Source organism: Apium graveolens, chromosome 6 (assembly GCF_009905375.1).
Source record: "Apium graveolens cultivar Ventura chromosome 6, ASM990537v1, whole genome shotgun sequence".
Taxonomy (NCBI): domain Eukaryota; kingdom Viridiplantae; phylum Streptophyta; class Magnoliopsida; order Apiales; family Apiaceae; genus Apium; species Apium graveolens.
This window is the reverse complement of record NC_133652.1, coordinates 11453410-11477249: the sequence shown is the minus strand read 5'-3', so window position 1 is coordinate 11477249 and position 23840 is coordinate 11453410. Positions and strand designations below refer to the sequence as shown.

At 35.8% G+C, this 23840-nt stretch overlaps 1 protein-coding gene across 2 annotated transcripts; it reads left to right on the top strand.

Moving 5' to 3' along the window:
• The first annotated feature begins 14978 nt into the window (after nt 1-14978).
• On the top strand, nt 14979-19548 carry LOC141668009 (binding partner of ACD11 1). 2 transcript variants are annotated; one of them, XM_074474679.1, is made up of 5 exons: nt 14979-15133; nt 16962-17091; nt 18212-18287; nt 18682-18795; nt 18914-19548. In XM_074474679.1, the coding sequence occupies exons 1-5, from the start codon at nt 15121-15123 to the stop codon at nt 19343-19345; spliced, it is 765 nt and encodes a 254-aa protein (XP_074330780.1). In that variant the 5' UTR covers nt 14979-15120; the 3' UTR covers nt 19346-19548. The 2 variants fall into 2 exon arrangements, with proteins under 2 accessions (XP_074330780.1, XP_074330781.1); XM_074474680.1 differs by having other exon boundaries at nt 14980-15133; nt 16962-17088.
• Nucleotides 19549-23840: the final 4292 nt, after the last annotated feature.

The following is a 23840-nucleotide window of genomic DNA, read 5'->3' as shown; positions in this document are numbered from 1 at the left end:
CCATTTGATCAAATTGTTAGTATGAGAACTGTATTACGAGATTACGGACCTCGAGTTGCCAATATACAATGGTTTATCAAAATCATTCACGTTTCATAGTTTAATTCTTCAGAAATATTTTTTTTTTAATAAAAAAATGGAAAGAAATGAATAAAGAGCAATTTTGGACTTGCACATTTTGGTTTGGACCCCCTAAATATGCGATGACAAAGTTCGGATGCACTAAACTTCGAATGAAATAGTGATTTAAGATGGTCTGCATCCATTTCTATGTATTGGGCCTCATCCATCATTCTTTTTTCTAAGTCCAAGTTTACATCTTAATGCGACCCAATAACCTTGCTCCTGAGTCTTCTTAAAATTGGCAGGGGTAAGGCCTCTTAAATTGAAATTTGAGTATGGTACGATTTTCCCAGAGATTCTTAGTGGCTCTTAAATTCATTAAAAAAATCCCCCTCTCTTATCATTTTTATGAGCTTCTTTATCACTCTTAAACAATATTATTTTATATATTCATGAAAATAATTTCTTTCTCTCTCCACTATTTTTTGTCTCATGTGTATTCAACTTTCTTTTAATTATAAAAAATTAATTAAAAAGTCATATAAAAGTATTGTTAATAAATAACACACATTACTCATTATAAGTCAATATTATATCATATTTAGAGTAGAGAAGAGGAGTGTTTTGGACATGCCAGGCCTATGTTTAACTTGAAGGAGATAGTTTTCTATATCATTTTCTCTAGGGTCCTCCAAAATTTATATCCTCGATATATTCGGATTAACTTATATTGTTAAAATAAGTTAACATGATCACCTGTCGTATCTAGAATTTAAAATCTGTGAATAACCTATATTTGCTTTGAACTTATTATAATTTATAAAACTTTTATAAAATTAGAATTGACATATTAGGAAAAAATCAAAAAAATTATATATAAAAAAATATTCATACAAATAATCTATAAAATTGCACCGAAACAAATCTAGTACCACTACTTATGTGACATTTAGTATGGTGTTTGCAGGAAGCATATAGATTATTTTATGGATTTTGGTCCCTGATAAGCACCTTTAAGGGGGAGGGATTATCTAAGACGTTGTTTCGCAATCTTGTCTTAAAATTTTAGAACGATCGGTTTGACACAATATCATAACTCAGTCCGACAAGAAACTCATGTTCAACTTTCTATAAAATTCGATATTCTCACTAATATTTACACAATTTATCGTGGCACGAAAAGTAAATTAATATTTTAAAGATGAGCATATATAATCTATTATTCGACCTATAAATGAGCTTTTCAGAAAAAAAAAGTGTTAATTAAAATATTCATGTAAGATCTCTGAAAGGCTCCCATTATTACTTCACTCCGAGAATCCGTACTTTTATAGAAAATGAAACAAAAAAGAGACAAAAACAGGGAGGACAAACTTGGAAGTAGAGGAGAGAAGAGGAACGGATTGACGTCAAGCTCATACAACGTCTTTCAAATTTATATTCTTTATCTAATACCAAGACCTCTGTTCATTGTTTTTGTAATTATGACTTGGAAGCAATTGTAAGAAGCTTTGTTCTTAAGAAATTATGTAAGCTAATGTTACAATTATATTTATGCATAAATGTGTTAGTTTTATGCAATCTTGATTCAACTTGTTTTAAGTACATGTTTGATGGTGATGAGCTGGTCTAAGAATTTCTTGCTGTGGGAAGTGATGTACAATTTGTCCAGAAACAAAATAATATGTGTATGTGTGTGAATAAAATGAACAAATAAAGTAACAGAAAAAGAGGAGAGAATGATATAATCCGAGTTCAGTGCAGAACTGTCACTTTAAAGCTTATTAGCCCTCACTGTCGTGTGCGAGCGAAAAGCCTCCCATGATAAAACGGATTGCAGTGATGTAGAACAACACTCTCAGCGAGCTTGAAACAGAGCAAGAAATTATCACCGGAGGAGAGAGAGGTAGGGTTTTGTGTTTAGAGGCGAATGTGTTTTTGGTGTATCTAACCCTAACACCCTAAAGGTGTTTATATAGGTGTAGATAGACTTGTGCGTTACTCTTTTCCATAATTTGATATCATTAATTATGAAATCGGTGTAATACTTGCAAGATACTCTATTGCATAAATAATCTGTAACAGAATCAGATTAAATATATCAAGACATACACCATATCAATTAATCTGAAACAAAATCAAATTAATTTATGTCATAATATTTGAACCAAATTCTAGTGGAAAATAATAATTTCCATTATTAAGAGAATATCATCATATCTTACACAGCTTTTAGTCATAATGCTCAAAATATGACTTACCAATATGAGACTTATACCCATATTTCCCAACAATCCCCCCATGGGTGAGATTGGTGATATTAGTAGCACACACCAGACAGACAGACAGACACAAGGTTTGACTTGGTGATAATTTCTTCGATCAGATATGGCATACAATAGGTAGAGAATGCTCCTTCAACCTTCGCTCGAGTAAGCATACCGACTTTACTGGTAGACAGTAGACGTGCTTATCCTTGAACTGTTCGACCGTTTGTGTAAACGATGATATACTTATCATTATATCTTTTCTGACTCGTTCAGCTCTCATGGGTATGTCCATTTTGGCCATGGAACATCGTCCTGGTTCTGCAGGAGTTACTAAAGAATTGTGTCTTGCAATTCTCCTTTGAAACGGTCTCACTTCTCTCCCACATAGATGATCTTTGTCTTATAGAGTAACTCGCGTTTACTCAACTGAATTCCATGCATTCAACATTTTGAACTTCATGTATTCACCGAAAAGATCATTAAAAGCTCAGAAGCTTAACCCCGTACCTTACGGGTCCCACTGTTTCTCATCATAGGAACAAGCCAGAGGTTACCCCCAAAGTGATTTGGTCATCATGATTTAGTTTTTCCATTGAACCAAGTTTTTGGGATCTCCAGTCAGCAATGGTTGGGTGTCCACCATGATGCCGTTAAGCAATAGGCTTAAGGCCCATCTTTCTCGATGATTTCTCAACCACTTCTCTTGATAACCCTTTGGTTAGCAGATCCGCGATATTATCCTTTGACGATATATAGTCAATGGTAATAATTCTGGTTGAGATTAATTCTAATGGAACTATGTCGTCGTATATGACGGGACTTTCCATTATACATCGTGCTATGTGCTCTGCCAATAGCGGATTGACTATCACAGTGAATCCCTATTGCAGTCACAGGCTTTGGCCATCTTGGAATATCCTCCAGAAACTGGCGTAGATATTCAGCCTCTTCAGCGCATTTATCTAGTTCCACGAACTCAGCTTCCATCGTGGAATGAGTTATCACCGTTTTCTTAGAGTAGTTCCATGATACTGCCACTCCGGCTAGTGTAAATATGTAGCCACTCGTAAACTTTAGTGCCTTCTTGCTGGATATCCAGTTTGCGTCAGTATATCCCTCTAATACTGCTGGATATCTTTCATAGTGCAGTTCAAAGTCTTGAGTTCCTCTCAAGTACCTCAGTACCCTTATGATCGTTTTCCAGTGATCAGTTCCCGGATTACTCGTAAACCTACTCAACTTGTTGATTGAGTACGCAATGCCTGGTCTTGTACAACTCATTAGGTGCATCATACTTCCAATTATCCTCGAGTATTACAACTAGGAAACCGCTACACCTTTGTTCTTCGATAGATGTAAAGTCATATCCACGGGTGTCCTAGCTTTCTCAAGGTTATCCTTAAGAAACTTCTCAAGGATCTTGTCAACATAATGAGGTTGACTCAATGCGAGTCCTTCTGATGTTCTAGAAATTTGGATTCCTAGAATCACATTTCCAGTCCCATGTCTTTCATGTCAAATCTTGCCTTTAGCATGTCCTTTGTAAATTTGATCACTTTATCATTGCTTCCGACAATAAGTAGATCGTCTACATACAATGTCATCATGAATATCCATTGTCATTGTCCTTGACATAACTGCTTTCATTATCTTTGTTATAGGCACAACTATCACATTTATTGATCTTGAAACCATTGGCCAACACGACCTCATCAAATTTCTCATGCCATTTCATAGGCGCTTGTTTCAAGCCATACAATGACTTCACTAATCTACAGACTTTCCTCTCTTGACCAGGGATAACGAATCCTTCAGGTTGTTCCATATATATTTCCTCATTTATTTCTCCATTTAGGAAAGCTGTTTTTACATCCATTTGATGTACTAATAAATTTCGCATTGCAGCGATAACAAACATCATCCTTATAGACGTTATTCTCGTTACTGGAGAATATGTGTTAAAGTAGTCAAGACCTTTTTGTTGGTTGTATCCTTTAATTACAAGTCTTGCCTTGTACTTGTCGATAGTACCATCAATTTTCAACTTATTCTTGAAAACCCACTTGCTGCCTAACGGTTTACAACCGTTTGGCAAATCAACTAATTACCAAGTATGATTCTGCAGAATTGAATCAACTTCATTTTTAATGGCCTCTTTCCACATGGGGCCATCGCGTGAGGTAACCGCTTCCTTATAGGTTTTCGGGTCACCTTTCTCGAGCAAATATGTCATAAAAGTCAGACCCATAGGATTTCTCCGTACGTTGTCTTTTGCTTCTTCTCACTACCCCCACATTTTCGTCCTCACTTTCTTCACTCTCATTATTGTCATCTATAGACTCATGAACTCGTTTAGACGTTGTAGGAGGTTCATTTCCTGGATTGCAAGGAAACGTCATCTCAAAAAATGAGGTATTCCTAGATTCCATAATCGTATTATTCTGAATGTCAGGAATCTTGGAATCATATACGAGAAACCGATATGCAGTGCTATGTGGCGGATATCCGATAAAGATACAATCCACAGTCTTTGGATCAATCTTCACCTTTTTAGGTGTAGGGATCGGTACCTTTTCCAGGCACCCCACACTTTCAGGTGTTGGTAACTTGGTTTCTTTTTCATGCACATTTCATAAGGACTTACATCCTTATTTTTGCGCATAGTAATATTTAAAATATTATTCGCGCTTAAGATGGATTCCCCCCCACATCGACTGCGGAAGTCCAGAGCTTAGCAACATCGCATTCATCATTTATTTGAGAGTGCGATTCCTCCTCTCAGCCACTCCATTTGACTGAGGGGAGTATGGAGCATTGATCTCATGGATTATACCATGTTGTGAATAGAATTCCCCAAAGGGTTCAACATATTCACCTCCACGATCACTTCGTATCATTTTGATTTTCTCAGTTTGTTGTGTCTCAACTTCTTCTTTATAGATTTTAAATTTATTTATAGCTTCGTCTTTGCTTTTCAGCAAATATACATAGCAGCATTTTGTACAGTCATCTATGAATGTAATAAAATACTTGTTTCCTCATCTAGTTGGAGCGAATTTTAAATCACATATATCGCTATGTATTAAGTCTAACACTTTGGTGTTTCTTTCCACACGTTTAAATGATGATCTCGTTAATTTTGCCTCAACACAAATCTCACACTTATGTTTTGTATCAATTGTTAATTTTGGTATGTATTCTTTTACACTTAACCTTCGTAAAGTGTCATAATTAACATGTCATAATCTAGCATGCCATAAATTAGGAGACTCAAGCAAATAAGCAGAAGAATTCTTCATTTCATTATCGTCCTTAATGGACATAACATTGAGCTTAAATAGTAAATCGGTTACATAGTCCTTACCTACAAACATACCACTTTTAGATACAACAACTTTATCTGACTTAATTACAATACGGAAGCCATGCTTATTTAACAAAGAATCAGACACAAGGTTTTTGCGAATATCAGGCACATACTGTACATTCTTCAAAGTCAGATTCTTCCCAGAGGTCATCTTCAGAATCACCGTGCCTTCACCTTCAATGGTAGAAGTCGCTGAATTTCTCATGTAAAGCTTCTCACCAGCATCGAAAGTCTTAAGGTTAGAGAAAATCGCCTTGTATGAGCAAACATGCCTAGTAGCACCAGTATCAATCCACCACTCACACGGACTGGAGCCGACCAGGTTCACTTCAGAGACCGTAGCACAGAGGTCTATGCCACCCATCTCTTTGGACATCTGATCAACCATGTTTGCTTCTTTCTTCTTGTTGGCATATTTGGGCTTCTTGCAATCAGAAGATCTACGACCCACTTTATCACAGTTGTAGCACTTCCCTTGGAATTTCAATTTCGAAATCCCTCCCTTGGGTGCCAGTTTTTCCCCTTTACCAGAAATGGTCTTCTTTGGCTTGGAGTTTCCAACATGCTCCACCATGTTTGCCTTCTCAGTAGCAACATTCGTCTTTTTCTCAGATTCTCTGTTGTCTTCTTCAACACGAAGTTTGAGGATCAGATCCTCCATGGTCATCTCCTTTCATTTGTGCTTAAGGTAGTTTTTGAACATTTTGCATGCAGGTGGCAGTTTTTCAATCACAGCAGCAACTTGAAAAGATTCACTAATGATCATTCCTTCAGCATGAATTTCATGAATGATCACCTGCAGTTCTTGCATCTGACTGACCACAGTCTTAGAATCCGTCATCTTATAGTCAAGAAAACGGTCAACAATCCACTTCTTTGCCTCAGCATCCTCGGTTTTATACTTATGGTCAAGTGACTCCCATAAGGCCTTATTTGTTGGCTTCGAGCTATACACGTTATACAACGAGTCAGCCAAACAATTCAGCACATAATTACGACATATGTAGTCAGAGTGCTTCCAAGTATCCACAGCATACAAAGTCTGTGTGTTGCTCTCACCAGTTAATAATGGTACCTCTTCCTTCAGAAAGCGATCCAAATGCAACGTGGTCAGATATAAGTGCATCTTTTGCTGCCAACATTTGAAGTTCGTTCCGTTAAATTTCTCAGGTTTCTCAGCGTGTGCAGCAGACACGGTTGGCATAACAGGTGCAGTCGGCACCACATGCGTGACAAATGGTACGTGCGTCTATACTACAGGTGTATGCACACCAGTAGGCACCGTATGTATAATCGGAGGAGTGAATCCTGCCGATATCTGTCCAAGAGGCACACTAAACTGTCCAATGACAGTGTGTCCCACATGCACATATCCCGAAGGCAAATGTCCAACAGGTGTCTGACCCCCATCAGATCCAGCAATCTGTGCGTTGGGATCAGTCGTCATGTTCATCGTATTGTTCACAGTGTTATCGTCCATAGATCTGTTACTCAACAAAACAAATAGAGACAGATCACTGATATGAAATATGAATAAGCTTTAAGATTGATGTACAATTTGTGCAGAAACAAAATAATATGTGTATTTGTGTGAATAAAATGAACAAATAGAGTAACAGAAAAAGAGGAGAGAATGATATAATCCGAGTTCAGTGCAGAACTGTCTCTTTAAAGCTTATTAGCCCTCACTGTCGTGTGCGAGCGAAAAGCCTCCCAGGATAAAACGGATTGCAGTGATGTAGAACAACACTCTCAGCGAGCTTGAAACAGAGCAAGAAATTATCACCGGAGGAGAGAGAGGTAGGGTTTTGTGTTTAGAGGCGAATGTGTTTTTGGTGTATCTAACCCTAACACCCTAAACGTGTTTATATAGGTGTAGATAGACTTGTGCGTTACTTTTTTCCATAATTTGATATCATTAATTATGGAATCGGTGTAATACTTGCAAGATACTCTATTCCATAAATAATCTGTAACAGAATCAGATTAAATATATCAAGACATACACCATATCAATTAATCTGAAACAAAATCAAATTAATTTATGCCATAATATTTGAACCAAATTCTAGTGGAAAATAATAATTTCCATTATTAAGAGAATATCATCATATCTTACACAGCTTTTAGTCATAATGCTCAAAATATGACTTACCAATATGGGACTTATACCCATATTTCCCAACAATCCCCCCATGGGTGAGATTGGTGATATTAGTAGCACACACCAGACAGACAGACAGACACAAGGTTTGACTTGGTGATAATTTCTTCGATCAGATATGGCATACAATAGGTAGAGAATGCTCCTTCAACCTTCGCTCGAGTAAGCATACCGACTTTACTGGTAGACAGTAGACGTGCTTATCCTTGAACTGTTCGACCGTTTGTGTAAACGATGATATACTTATCACTATATCTTTTCTGACTCGTTCAGCTCTCATGGGTATGTCCATTTTGGCCATGGAACATCGTCCTGGTTCTGCAGGAGTTACTAAAGAATTGTGTCTTGCAATTCTTCTTTGAAACGGTCTCACTTCTCTCCCACATAGATGATCTTTGTCTTATAGAGTAACTCGCGTTTACTCAACTGAATTCCATGCATTCAACATTTTGAACTTCATGTATTCACCGAAAGATCATTAAAAGCTCAGAAGCTTAACCCCGTACCTTACGGGTCCCACTGTTTCTCATCATAGGAACAAGCCAGGGGTTACCCCCAAAGAGATTTGGTCATCATGATTTAGTTTTTCCATTGAACCAAGTTTTTGGGATCTCCAGTCAGCAATGGTTGGGTGTCCACCATGATGCCGTTAAGCAATAGGCTTAAGGCCCATCTTTCTCGATGATTTCTCAACCACTTCTCTTGATAACCCTTTGGTTAGCAGATCCGCGATATTATCCTTTGACGATATATAGTCAATGGTAATAATTCCGGTTGAGATTAATTCTAATGGAACTATGTCGTCGTATATGACGGGACTTTCCATTATACATCGTGCTATGTGCTCTGCCAATAGCGGATTGACTATCACAGTGAATCCCTATTACAGTCACAGGCTTTGGCCATCTTGGAATATCCTCCAGAAACTGGCGTAGATATTCAGCCTCTTCAGCGCATTTATCTAGTTCCACGAACTCAGCTTCCATCGTGGAATGAGTTATCACCGTTTTCTTAGAGTAGTTCCATGATACTGCCACTCCGGCTAGTGTAAATATGTAGCCACTCGTAAACTTTAGTGCCTTCTTGCTGGATATCCAGTTTGCGTCAGTATATCCCTCTAATACTGCTGGATATCTGCCATAGTGCAGTTCATAGTCTTGAGTTCCTCTCAAGTACCTCAGTACCCTTATGATCGTTTTCCAGTGATCAGTTCCCGGATTACTCGTAAACCTACTCAACTTGTTGATTGAGTACGCAATGCCTGGTCTTGTACAACTCATTAGGTGCATCATACTTCCAATTATCCTCGAGTATTCCAACTAGGAAACCGCTACACCTTTGTTCTTCGATAGATGTAAAGTCATATCCACGGGTGTCCTAGCTTTCTCAAGGTTATCCTTAGAAACTTCTCAAGGATCTTGTCAACATAATGAGGTTGACTCAATGCGAGTCCTTCTGATGTTCTAGAAATTTGGATTCCTAGAATCACATTTTCCAGTCCCATGTCTTTCATGTCAAATCTTGCCTTTAGCATGTCCTTTGTAGATTTGATCACTTTATCATTGCTTCCGACAATAAGTAGATCGTCTACATACAATGTCATCATGAATATCCATTGTCATTGTCCTTGACATAACTGCTTTCATTATCTTTGTTATAGGCACAACTATCACATTTATTGATCTTGAAACCATTGGCCAACACGACCTCATCAAATTTCTCATGTCATTTCATAGGCGCTTGTTTCAAGCCATACAATGACTTCACTAATCTACAGACTTTCCTCTCTTGACCAGGGATAACGAATCCTTCAGGTTGTTCCATATATATTTCCTCATTTATTTCTCCATTTAGGAAAGCTGTTTTTACATCCATTTGATGTACTAATAAATTTCGCATTGCAGTGATAACAAACATCATCCTTATAGACGTTATTCTCGTTACTGGAGAATATGTGTCAAAGTAGTCAAGACCTTTTTGTTGGTTGTATCCTTTAATTACAAGTCTTGCCTTGTACTTGTCGATAGTACCATCAATTTTCAACTTATTCTTGAAAACCCACTTGCTGCCTAACGGTTTACAACCGTTTGGCAAATCAACTAATTACCAAGTATGATATCGCAGAATTGAATCAACTTCATTTTTAATGGCCTCTTTCCACATGGGGCCATCGCGTGAGGTAACCGCTTCCTTATAGGTTTTCGGGTCACCTTTCTCGAGCAAATATGTCATAAAAGTCAGACCCATAGGATTTCTCCGTACGTTGTCTTTTGCTTCTTCTCACTACCCTCACATTTTCGTTCTCACTTTCTTCACTCTCATTATTGTCATCTATAGACTCATGAACTCGTTTAGACGTTGTAGGAGGTTCGTTTCCTGGATTGCAAGGAAACGTCATCTCAAAAAATGAGGTATTCCTAGATTCCATAATCGTATTATTCTGAATGTCAGAAATCTTGGAATCATATACGAGAAACCGATATGCAGTGCTATGTGGCGGATATCCGATAAAGATACAATCCACAGTCTTTGGATCAATCTTCACCTTCTTAGGTGTAGGGATCAGTACCTTTGCCAGGCACCCCACACTTTCAGGTGTTGGTAACTTGGTTTCTTTTTCTTGCACATTTCATAAGGACTTACATCCTTATTTTTGCGCATAGTAATATTTAAAATATTATTCGCGCTTAAGATGGATTCCCCCCACATCGACTGCGGAAGTCCAGAGCTTAGCAACATCGCATTCATCATTTATTTGAGAGTGCGATTCCTCCTCTCAGCCACTCCATTTGACTGAGGGGAGTATGGAGCAGTGATCTCATGGATTATACCATGTTGTGAATAGAATTCCCCAAAGGGTTCAACATATTCACCTCCACGATCACTTCATATCATTTTGATTTTCTTAGTTTGTTGTGTCTCAACTTCTTCTTTATAGATTTTAAATTTATTTATAGCTTCGTCTTTGCTTTTCAGCAAATATACATAGCAACATTTTGTACAGTCATCTATGAATGTAATAAAATACTTGTTTTCTCCTCTAGTTGGAGCGAATTTTAAATCACATATATCGCTATGTATTAGGTCTAACACTTTGGTGTTTCTTTCCACACGTTTAAATGATGATCTCGTTAATTTTGCCTCAACACAAATCTGACACTTATGTTTTGTATCAATTGTTAATTTTGATATGTATTCTTTTACACTTAATCTTCGTAAAGTGTCATAATTAACATGTCATAATCTAGCATGCCATAAATTAGGAGACTCAAGCAAATAAGCAAAAGAATTCTTCATTTCATTATCGTCCTTAATGGACATAACATTGAGCTTAAATAGTCCATCGGTTACATAGTCCTTACCTACAAACATACCACTTTTAGATACAACAACTTTATCTGACTTAATTACAATACGGAAGCCATGCTTATTTAACAAAGAATCAGACACAAGGTTTTTGCGAATATCAGGCACATACAGTACATTCTTCAAAGTCAGATTCTTCCCAGAGGTCATCTTCAGAATCAACGTGCCTTCACCTTCAATGGTAGAAGTCGCTGAATTTCCCATGTAAAGCTTCTCACCAGCATCGGAAGTCTTAAGGTTAGAGAAAATCGCCTTGTATGAGCAAACATGCCTAGTAGCACCAGTATCAATCCACCACTCACACGGACTGGAGCCGACCAGGTTCACTTCAGAGACCGTAGCACAGAGGTCTATGTCACCCATCTCTTTGGACATGTGATCAACCATGTTTGCTTCTTTCTTCTTGTTGGCATATTTGGGCTTCTTGCAATCAGAAGATCTACGACCCACTTTATCACAGTTGTAGCACTTCCCTTGGAATTTCAATTTCGAAATCCCTCCCTTGGGTGCCAGTTTTTCCCCTTTACCAGAAATGGCCTTCTTTGGCTTGGAGTTTCCAACATGCTCCACCATGTTTGCCTTCTCAGTAGCAACATTCGTCTTTTTCTCAGATTCTCTGTTGTCTTCTTCAACATGAAGTTTGAGGATCAGATCCTTCATGGTCATCTCCTTTCGTTTGTGCTTAAGGTAGTTTTTGAACATTTTGCATGCAGGTGGCAGTTTTTCAATCACAGCAGCAACTTGAAAAGATTCACTAATGATCATTCCTTCAGCATGAATTTCATGAATGATCACCTGCAGTTCTTGCATCTGACTGACCACAGTCTTAGAATCCGTCATCTTATAGTCAAGAAAACGGTCAACAATCCACTTCTTTGCCTCAGCATCCTCGGTTTTATACTTATGGTCAAGTGACTCCCATAAGGCCTTATTTGTTGGCTTCGAGCTATAAACGTTATACAACGAGTCAGCCAAACAATTCAGCACATAATTACGACATATGTAGTCGGAGTGCTTCCAAGTATCCACAGCATACAAAGTCTGTGTGTTGCTCTCACCAGTTAACAATGGTACCTCTTCCTTCAGAAAGCGATCCAAATGCAACGTGGTCAGATAGAAGTGCATCTTTTGCTGCCAACATTTGAAGTTCGTTCCGTTAAATTTCTCAGGTTTCTCAGCGTGTGCAGCAGGCACGGTTGGCATAACAGGTGCAGTCGGCACCACATGCGTGACAAATGGTACGTGCGTCTGTACTACAGGTGTATGCACACCAGTAGGCACCGTATGTATAATCGGAGGAGTGAATCCTGCCGATATCTGTCCAAGAGGCACACTAAACTGTCCAATGACAGTGTGTCCCACATGCACATGTCCCGAAGGCAAATGTCCAATAGGTGTCTGACCCCCATCAGATCCAGCGATCTGTGCGTTGGGATCAGTCGTCATGTTCATCGTATTGTTCACAGTGTTATCGTCCATAGATCTGTTACTCAACAAAACAAACAGAGACAGATCACTGATATGAAATATGAATAAGCTTTAAGATTGATGTACAATCTGTGCAGAATTAAACTAATATGTGTATGTGTGTGAACAAAATGAACAAATAGAGTAACAGAAAAAGAGGAGAGAAGGATATAATCCGAGTCCAGTGCAGAACTGTCTCCTTAAAGCTTATTAGCTCTCACCGTCGTGTGCAAGCAAAAAGCCTTCCAGGATAAAACGGATTGCAGTGATGTAGAACAACACTCTCAGCGAGCTTGAAACAGAGTAATAAATTATCACCGAAGGAGAGAGAGGTAGGGTTTTGTGTTTAGAGACGAATGTGTTTTTGGTGTATAACCCTAACACCCTAGATGTGTTTATATAGGTGTAGATAGACTTGTGCGCTACTCTTTTCCATAATTAAATATCATTAATTATGGAATCTGTGTAATACTTGCAAGATACTCTATTTCATAAATAATCTGAAACAAAATCAGATTAAATATATCAAGACATACACCATATCAATTAATCTGAAACAAAATCAAATTAATTTATGCCATAATATTTGAGCCAAATTCTAGTGGAAAATAATAATTTTCATTATTAAGAGAATATCATTATATCTCACACATCTTTTAGTCATAATGCTCAAAATATGAATTACCAATATGGAACTTATACCCATATTTTCCTGTTCCATATTTTCCAACACGAAGTTCGAACTTTCTAAGGAAATGGTAGGAGACTCGGTTCAAAGTTGTTAGTGAAAGTATTGTCTTCCATATTTTCTAACACATACAACTATAAATTACCAAAAATTATATTAGAAGACGATATAATATACATATTCCCTAAAACATACATAAAACTTTCTTCAAATTCCAAAGTAAGATCATGAAATTGAGATGCTATATATACAGACAAACAAATTTTATTTTTTCTTTATATTTATCATGTATGGGATTAGAGATCTTCATGAAATTGATTCAGTGATAAGGTTTTTTTTATGATAATACATTTATGATCGATCGCTGAAAACAACAATGGGAGAAACATATACATATCCCTTCAAAATCGCACTTCTTTCTTTCTTCTTTGTATATCTTGATTAAGTTTTCATTTTTATTTAAAAAAATTCCTAATTTATTTGGGTTTGTCTAGTTTAATGTTAATTGTGAGAGTTTTGTTTCTATTTTGATTTTTCTTGATGTTCACTATTTCTGGGATTACAGATCTGCATGATTTTTATGATATTGATTCATTGATAATGATTTTTATGTTGATGTATCTATGATCTATTGTTCAAAACAACAATTGAATGATTACAACATGTGTATATCCTTTTAAAAAATCCTTGATTATCTATCTAAGAAGAAAAGATTCAACAGCGAAATAATATGATTATATCGTTTGTTCCATTTCAATTATATGTGGAGATGATGTATGACTTTTTATTACTAAATTATTTTCCTTTTAAAAAAGACGAAGACAATTTTACATCTAATTGAAAAATGATTAAAAATATGATAATTACTGACATTATTTACTGTAAAATTAACACTTTAAATGTTTATGAAAAAATATTATTCCAATGTTTATGTGCTATTTAGTTGATTATTATTCCGTCCCTTCACAATAGTTTTTCTTTTTTATTTGTTCTCATTCAAATTGTCCAATTTTCACTAAAATTTAAATTTATTCTAACTTGAAAAAAGATAACATATTTATAATTTGAAATTAGATAATCTTCATTTAAATATAATTTTAAATTTCTTAAAAGTGTTAAAGAAATAATTCTGAGTCAAAATTCAATTAAAAAATAAAAATTTGTAACAATTTTGAATTAAATGAGTAAACAATAATAATCTAAAATTTATAAGCACCGTATTTGAAACAACGATTTTTCTAATATATACATGTGCATATGCTTAAAGTTAGTGTTTGATTGCCAAAAAAAAAAGTTAGTGTTTGATGAGGTGTATAATAATAAATATGCACATATCTAATAATAAAATTTTTACAATTCATCAATCACATTTTTTTTAAAACGTGCTCGCATGCACACGGGACAACCCTTGCCAGATTTATGAAATAAGTAAACTTTTCTTTTAACATAAATCACCATCTATCTACATGTAAGACTCACACATGGTGACATGGATGAAGAGCGCGTGTTAAGACCTCTCAAAAAAAGAGAAAAAAGTGTTCGTGTAAAATCATGAGAGTGCGTGTTGTGCCATGTGTGCGAGTGTAATGATAATTACAGCCCCAACACAAGTCCAAAAATAAACTTGGACTTGTTTAGTAAAATATACCTCTCGAAACTTCGCTATTTGCATTCATCACTCTCCTTTTAATATACTCCTCTCTCTCTCTCTCTCTCTCTCTCGCTTCTTGTTGTCATGTCTACTGAAGGTACTGTACCTATTTATTAATTCTTTTATTGATTGACTGTTAGTTTTGTATTTTTTGATCTGGGTTTTTAATTTTGAAGCTTGCTTTTTTATGATTGTTATTCTTGTTTACAAATGGGTGATTTTTGTTAAGTTCTGCATATTAGTTTTCTTGATTGTTGTGTAATTCAAGTCAAGATTTTGATTGTTTTATTCATTTAATTTGTTGCTTAGAACCCTAGATCACTTTACTGTTAAAAATAGAGTTTTTTATGCTTATACTGTTTGTTTCTTGAAATTATGATCTTCTTTTGTAATTGATGTTGGATGTTTGGTGTTTGAGATTTTGAATGGATTTAGGTTTGTTTGTTTTCTCTGAAAAAGCCGCGAAAATTGAGAACATGTCTGTGTTGTTTGTTTTTATGAGTTTCTCTGAAGAATTCTCGGATATTAGACCGCAGTTTGTGATCTTTAATGCTTTATTGATTGATATGTTTTTGTTGGTTTGAACTTGGAAGCAGGAGTTTTGTATGCCATCCAAGCATGAAATTTGATTATTGTATTGTTTGCAATTTTCACGCTTTTTTATTGTTGTATTGTTCGTTGCTTGTTTTAAATGAGAAATGGCCAAAATTGTAAGATTTTCTTGTAAGTAATTTTATTTGCAAAGATTGTTAGTTGAAAACGGTAATTTGTTTGTTTTGGGAATATTTTTGTTTGGCTTCTACTCGTGGAACTGCATTATTCCCAATTTGTAATCCTTAATGGATTGCCTAGCTTGCCAAAGACAAATTGGAATATGAGCACTAGACTAATCCCTGCTTCTGAAGTTTATTAATTATAATTTACATATTGCCTAGAATCCTAGTTGAAATTATAATTGATATTTGTTTCCATACTGTTTTCTTGTTGACAATATGATCTTCTGACATAATTGTGTGGAAAATTTACTGTTCGTTGATTTAAATGGATGTATTCGTATTTATCATCCACGAATTACGAAGCAGCAACATCCTGTGTACTACAACTCTTTCTAATCTTTGACGTTTTTTTTATTTGCTGTGTTGATCTTGGAAGCAGGGAAATCTGATTATTGTTATGTTTTTTATTTGGCGGTTTTCGTAGGAAGTTCTTCCGCCTGTTCTAAATGAGAAATGACCTAAAGATTTGACTTTATTAAATGTGATTTCAAATGCGAAGAATATTTAAAGTTAATATAGTAAATAAGGTAACTTTTTTTCTTTACCAAAACATGTCTGTATGGCTAGCACGTGCCACTGCATGTATGTGCCGAATCTTTGAATTCCCAATTTATGAGTTTTCTTGAATTCCCTAACCTCCATACAATGAACCGAATTCGTGAACATGAATCCGGGCTTTTCAGGTTTTTTCTCGTCTTTCCTTAGTAACTCTAAATGGTATATATAAGTTTCGTAATGTTATATCTCTAGAAAAGTATGCATTATTTGTAACCAAGTCTGATCCAGTAATCAAGTTAGTGTTATGTTTATTGAGTGTCCTACATAAGCACATAAAATAGGCTATGTAACTGAGTTAGTTTGTCTCTGTGACTGGATTGTTGCGGTTCTCCGAGAAAGGAGGATTTGTAATCAGTGCAATTTAAGCTAAGAGCAACTCTTACTGTAAAGATGCAACATATTTGCGGTATCAATGAGTTGTTGCAAATTCTTTATGTGATAAATATTATAAAACCTAGATATTAGAATGCAGTAACAGCAAAGGTTCTGGATCTAGCACACTTCATACTTTTTTTCCATTGGAAAGATTTGATCTTTACTGTACCTTTTCATCAATATATTAGTTCAAGTGTGTGATTCTTTCACGTGTAGGTTCCAAAGACATGGATTCACGTTCGTATACTGTTGAAGTAACAAGCCTGTCTCCTGTGGCTACAGAGAAGGATGTTCATGATTTTTTTGCTTTCTGCGGGAAGATTGAACATGTCGAGATTATCAGGTTGTCAAATATTCTTCCCAAATTATTATTTTGTAATAATGACTATCTGTGATTTAACTAATATCCTTACTCAAATTGACGATATTTACTTTTACATTCCTCTGATTATTGCTATTAATGGAAATTTAGCAACAAATATTTTAAAAAAACGATCTTTTACTTTTTCACTTTTTAAGTTTATCTTGTTATGGACGTAAAAAGAAAAGGAAAAGACCAAAAAAATAGTAACATCACTATGGACTTCAATAAATAAAAGGTTATCTCTGCTAATTGGGCTGTCTATCATAAATGCAACTTCATTTTTAGTAGTCTCTTTGCATGATGTTAGAGTATTAAAACCACATGTTTCTTATTTGCAGTAGTTTTTAGTAAGGGCTCCTTTGATATATGTGATGTTGCTCATCAGTGTGTAATATTCAATCACGACCTAGGATAAAGATAGCTGGACTTTTTTGGATGCTATAGTTTTTGCAGCCTAAGTTACCCGGACTGGGGTATGAGTGTCGGACACGGGTGCAGATTCAAGTGTCCGACTCTTAGTTTTTAAAAAATTAGGATTCGTGGATGTAGATCCAAAATTGGACATGGATACGGGGATTCGGCATATAACCTTGATATAAGTGAAATTATACCTACTTTTTATTTTACACATTGTAAATTATTGTCTTTTACCAAATAAATAAAACACATACACAATTGTTTATGTCATTTTTATAGCATAAATCATAAGAATAACATGAAAATAGTAATTTATTGACATTTCTATCCATAATTAAGTTGTTTTGAGGCCTTGTGAATTATTTTGAACAAGACTTTTTGAAGTCAAAGTGTCCGGTTTTCATATGAAGAATCCGACTCAGATCCCATACCCACACCCATGTCACGTCCGATGGACACTGGTATGAGGGCAAAATTGAAGAGTCCAGGTAACTTAGTTTGCAGCTATGTAGTTCACATACTTATATACTTTACTACAAAGAGGACAGTTGATGTAAGAAATTTTGAGTTGCTCTTTGCTTTAAAAAGCTTGATGTCTTGTGTGTTCGAAAAAACTTTTGTCCTTTGTTATTGCTTTTCTATCCGGTTTGCTGATTTAGATTGATGGTTGTGCTTGGGGGAACAGAGCTGGTGAATATGCTAGTACAGCTTATGTGTCATTCAGATATGCTCATGCGCTGGAAACAGCAGTGTTGCTCAGTGTAAGTTTTTCTGTGATAAACATCTATATGATTACAGTTTGTGATAAATACCATACAAACTATCATTATTTTGCGTGTTTTGGTAGCATTAGCACTTCAAATTTATATGCTTCATTGTTGTTTCATTTACATTTTTTTCTGTAAAGTTTTTAGAACTTGCAGTTAACAGTTGCTGTTATATACTTTTGCTGTGATTGTTTTGATAACAGTCAATATTACAATCATAGTAGCTCTGTATTTTAACTAACCTTCATCAAAACCATCTCATATTATGACTTCTCAGCTTGATATTTATCACTCATGACGTCTTTGCCGTGTATTCAAACAAATATCTGTTTTCCCCCCTCCAGATTACATTAATAGCTTATTGTTAACATGTTTTGATTTGTCTCAGGGAGCTAGTATTTTGGATCAACCTGTTTGCATAACCAACTGGGGACAGTCTGAAGATGAATTTAATATCTGGAATCGGTCTTCATGGAAGCTAGAAGATGAAAGCAGTGAAACTGTATGTGCACTTACTTTTGATATCGTTATAGTCTTATAGACGGGCAATGCTGTGCTGTCTCTGTAATCTCAAGGTTAATTTTTAATTTTTTCACTAATCTATACAACCATCTGAGCAGCATGTTCCGGAAGGTAATCGTTCTGTTCCTTCCGCTGGAGAAGCAGTGTCGTTGGCTCAAGATGTAGTGAAATCCATGGTATCCAAAGGATATGTACTCGGAGTAGGAGCACTGAGCAAAGCAAAATCTTTTGATGAATCTCATCAAGTTTCAGCAACTGCAACAGCAAAGGTTGCTGAGCTGAGCGAGAGGATAGGCCTCACTGATAAGATTTATGCAGGGGTTGGAGCAGTCAAATCTGTAGATGAGCGATATCACATTTATGATACCACCAAATCAGCTGTGGCAGCAACAGGTAGAACTGCTGCAGCAGCTACCAACACTGTGGTGAACAGCAGTTACTTCTCTAAGGGAGCTCTTTGGATGTCAGATGCTCTAAGCCGAGCAGCCAAAGCTGCTGCTGATCTAGGTAATCGTGATGGTAGCAAATAACTGCATGTGGTGACTTAAAAATTCAGGCTCTTAAGTTTTTTAGTGAATCACATTATAAATAGTTAAATATATGGGGGTACATTCATAGATATCTCTGTTACAGTAAACTTGGTCCATCTTTTTCATGTTTTTTGAAGTACAGTGTACTGTGTACAGATGTTTCTCATGAAGGTGTTGCGCACAATGTTTGCGCTTTTGGATTATACTCTTATGCAATAGTGTTTAAATGTAGTCATAAACTTTGTAAATAGAGGTGTCAAAATACAAAAGAATTATACAATAAACGACTTAAGACTCCCCAGGAGTGGGTTGATGGTGAGTGTATCTATTATTATGTTCACCTCGCTTTCTCACATGTTGAATGTGGTGAAGGTAAAGTGGATAAAATACTGCATCATATGTTAAAGTTTACCGTGCTGACTAGAAATAATAAGGCATTAATTGGAGGTTTATAAGATAACCTTTGGCACCTCTTTTACAAAAAGATAGCTTTGTTGTTTGTATTGTACATGCTTGGTTAGCTGTTGTGTTGGTCATCTTGTTGGAGAAGATAAGTGTGGCTTATTCCGGGCTGTTTTTTTTTTAAAAAAATGAAGATATTGAGCTTTAGAGGTTACTCGCAGACTTTTGTTTTCCTTAAAGCAACATTGCTTCTAGTAATTACACACACACGTCGTATATGTATATCAGTATATGTTGTTGATAATGGGACCGTCTCAAGTAATTTGAGAGTCGAGACTACGAGAAGTCGAGAACTTGTTTCCCTTGGAGTTGAAATTCTCTGCCTGCACTTTTGCCCGCTTCCTTATTTGGCCTTGCTGCTGGCGTTAATGCAATTATGCAACACTTAAACCACCAAAACCCTTTGAAGAAGTAATTTTAGAGTCTACCAGGTTTTCATTTTGGTTAAGCTGATTCCCCAAGTAAAAATAAAAAACAATATGTACCCACAACCAGGAAAGGACTGGGAGACCAGCCCTCAGGAGCAATAACTCCTATGCTCTGCCTATAGTTACATTTCTATCTGAGAGGTACACACTAAATTCCCAGTCTGTTTATTCTCCCTCCCCCCTTCTCCCTGTGATATGGTACTGTAAATATTAAGTAGTTTTCCTGGAATTTTAATTATCGAGAAAGTTGATAAAATTGTTTGGCTGACATGTAAGGTAAATTTTTAGAAGGTCAGCCACTTCTTATTTTACTCTGGTTATTGAAATTCTAGGGGTAATAGTGAAATGATATTTTAGAGGCTTCCGTCTAAGTCTCAAATATACTGATAACGGGCTCAATTTTGTTGAATTTTCTGCAATTTCGAATTCATTTAGGATGTTTTCGGAGAAGCAAGAGTACCCCTTCTGTAACGGTCCACATTGACTGTTCTCGAATGACCTGAGTAATTTTATAAACTACTAATACGAGATAATAGATCTCATGAATACTTTGGTGTGACCCTGTAGAATTGATAAATTTGGATATTTAGGAAAAAATAAAAATATGATGGATGCGTGGCTGTGGGTATAAGAGGGAACAGTATAGGGAAGACCCACATGAGGTCTTAACAGTAATCGTCGGGCCTCCTGTCAAACTGACAATGCTGGAGAATGGGCCACTAAGATTAGAAAATTATGTCATGTTGCATGTACGTGGGAGCAGCTGAAATATTTTGAAAACTAGCAAAATTAGAACAAATCAAGTGGTTGATGAATCACTATCAATAAAGGATAGCGATACTTCTTTTCAATTTTTTTGAAAGAAAGGGAGGATAGGAAGTGAGTGACTTGAACCAAAATAGGCACATGGGATTCAGATGGAGAGGGTGCCGGAAAGCGAGGCCCATATGGTGGACTGGAGATGCTTTACTTGTTTCAGCTTAACCACATGGATGTTTGATCGTGTATAGGCCGGGGTGGCAATTTCGGGTCACTTTCGGGTGGATCAAATCATTTTTCGGTTAACATTCAGGTTTCGTTTAGGGTCGGTGTCGGATCGGGTTTCGGGTCGTATTAGGTATTGACACCCATATCTATATCTGTTTGTGTGCATAGTACTAATGTGTATGTTTAGCAGGAATATGTGTTGGACAGTGTACAGTTTGTTAATGTACCTCTACATGCATAATGCATTCAGTTAGGCTGCATATGTCAATATCAACCTTCTCCCCTGCACACAAGCAACAAAAACTAGAGACCCCATTTATGTATATTTATTTTCATGTATAGTTCTTCTCGCTATTAATCAGTCTATACCTTCTTCAATAGTTCCTATTAAAACATATAGAAAGTAGTTTGCTGTTTTCTCATTCCAGTTTACACCATTTTAGAGACTGAGGCTCACGTTATAAGAGCATCTTCAAGAAGAGTTTTTGTCAACCCAATAGGTAGACAACCAAGATTATCTTACCACGCCAATTTTGACAATCTTTTGGAGATGCTCTGATATGCATAACCGTGTATTTGATTTAAAATATTTTAGTTGGAGTGAAATAGACTCGATACCTAATTAATAAGATCTAAAAAATATTAAGGGCACCTCCAGGCTGGTTTACTTGCAATTCAAATAGGGTCTGTCAACCAAATATCAAAACAAAGTGAGTTGTAAATAACATTAAGCATAAACCTAATGAAGCAATAAGAATATATCAGAACAAACACCAGAATACTGTACTTGTATGAAATACTGTGTGTTCTAATCCCAGTACACACATGGACCAGACAGCATTGAGCATACTATATAAATCATCAAAATTCATTTTCACTACATATTAAAAGTAATTCAATTCTGTTAATAATGTTTAGTTCAAATTTGAAATGGAAACTGATCCAAAAAACAGTTCAATATATTTCAATTTTGAATAATTCGAAGCTTGTATTTTAAAATCGGGCTCACCGTATTTTGGTTCTTCTGCTCAACTTTCCGAATGGGAGAATATTTGTAGGCTGTACAAGAGGCTTAGTTGATGTCCTTATGTCAATGGGTCCTGAGTAAAACTGTTGATATCAGCTGAATACTTGATAGCAGCCAGCTAAATTAGAATATACAAAGACCCACATGTCCTAAAACACCTACAATTCGATCAGGGTGTTGCTCATGTGTTCATGTCGTGAATCTTACTTTAGCCTAGCCTATTCTTCATTTCCTTCTTCCTCGACACCGGTCTCTGACAACGGTTTGCCAGGTAGATGAAACAATGAATGGCTATAATTTAAAAAAAGGTGTGGTAGTAGAAACTCTCACACTTTTTTAAATCATGACCATCCATTCTTTCCTCTAACGATACATAAATTGTTTATTATGTAAGAGCTTTCTGGCAAACCATTGTCAGGACCGGCTCCCTTCTTTCATATCTTATTCATGCACCATCAAATTTCAAAATCTAGTTGTACCAAAATTTCGCGGTGCTTTAGGTAAGGAGCTGAATGGAGGGAGGCGAACCTAGGCTAAACCCCGGCTGACCCGAAAATTTTAGTTTTTTTATGAAACCTTAATTTTTAGTTTAACTAGCAATATCAAGCATCAAAATATCGCCGAGATATCAATTTAGTCTCAGTTGTTTTGAAATCCCGGTTCCGTTACCGACTTTAAACATATATATCTTAAAAATAATTTTGTAATTTGTTATTACTGAATTTACACTAACAATACAGTCGCTACATATTGTAGAAGACAATGTGAGCTGGCTGTATAGAAACCGAATTCAGTGTAGATGGAGAGATCTACTGTATCTGGGACAATGATAGACAGAAACAAGTAGCAAAGTTATGTTAAACACAACTGTGTTAGTACGTTAAAGATTGCTTTTTGTACTATTATTAGCACTAATTGATTTTAAATATCTACTGTATCATAGTATTCATGTTGATTTTACCGTGATTAATTGAAGTTAATGAAAATGAAGAAGGTAGAGGCTAGGTAGAAATGGAGAATGCATGGGAAAGGAGATAGGCGTGGTGCACGATAGGTGTTGGGAGATAGAGTGACAATTCCTAATACATAGGTCCCAATTCATTTCTGTATTTTCTTCTTCAATCCGAATAACCTGAATGCTTATCAACTCCTTTACTTCCCTCTCCTAAATTTTGATAGTTTGAAATGGCTTTAATATCTTTATGATCGTTTGATTCGGCTTATTCTGATATCAGTTATAATTTTTATTCATTCCAAACTCAGTTTCGTTTAGTGTTTCTAGTTTGGTTTATTGTTTCTGAAATCTAATACTCATTTATTATACCCATTTGAAATCAGATTTCATACCTCAGTGAGAATGCGGGTTTGAGAGAGTTGGGATTAAGTATCAAATTAAATTTTATTATTTTATTTTTATATATAAAGTTAAATACAATCTTAAAACATATATTTTAAATATCATATGTTTAATCTTAAATAAGTTGTACTTATTTTTATTTAATATCAATTAGTAATATTTTATTTTATTTGTTTTAAAGTTATAAATTAACATTGAAATTTTTAATTTTTAATTTTTAATCACTTATATTTA

Excerpts from the sequence above, each read along its gene's own strand:
- LOC141668009 (XM_074474679.1), top strand. Across the intron at positions 18,288-18,681 it reads AAACAGCAGTGTTGCTCAGT|GGAGCTAGTATTTTGGATCA; the intron begins GTAAGTTTTTCT and ends GATTTGTCTCAG. Across the intron at positions 18,796-18,913 it reads AAGATGAAAGCAGTGAAACT|CATGTTCCGGAAGGTAATCG; the intron begins GTATGTGCACTT and ends CCATCTGAGCAG.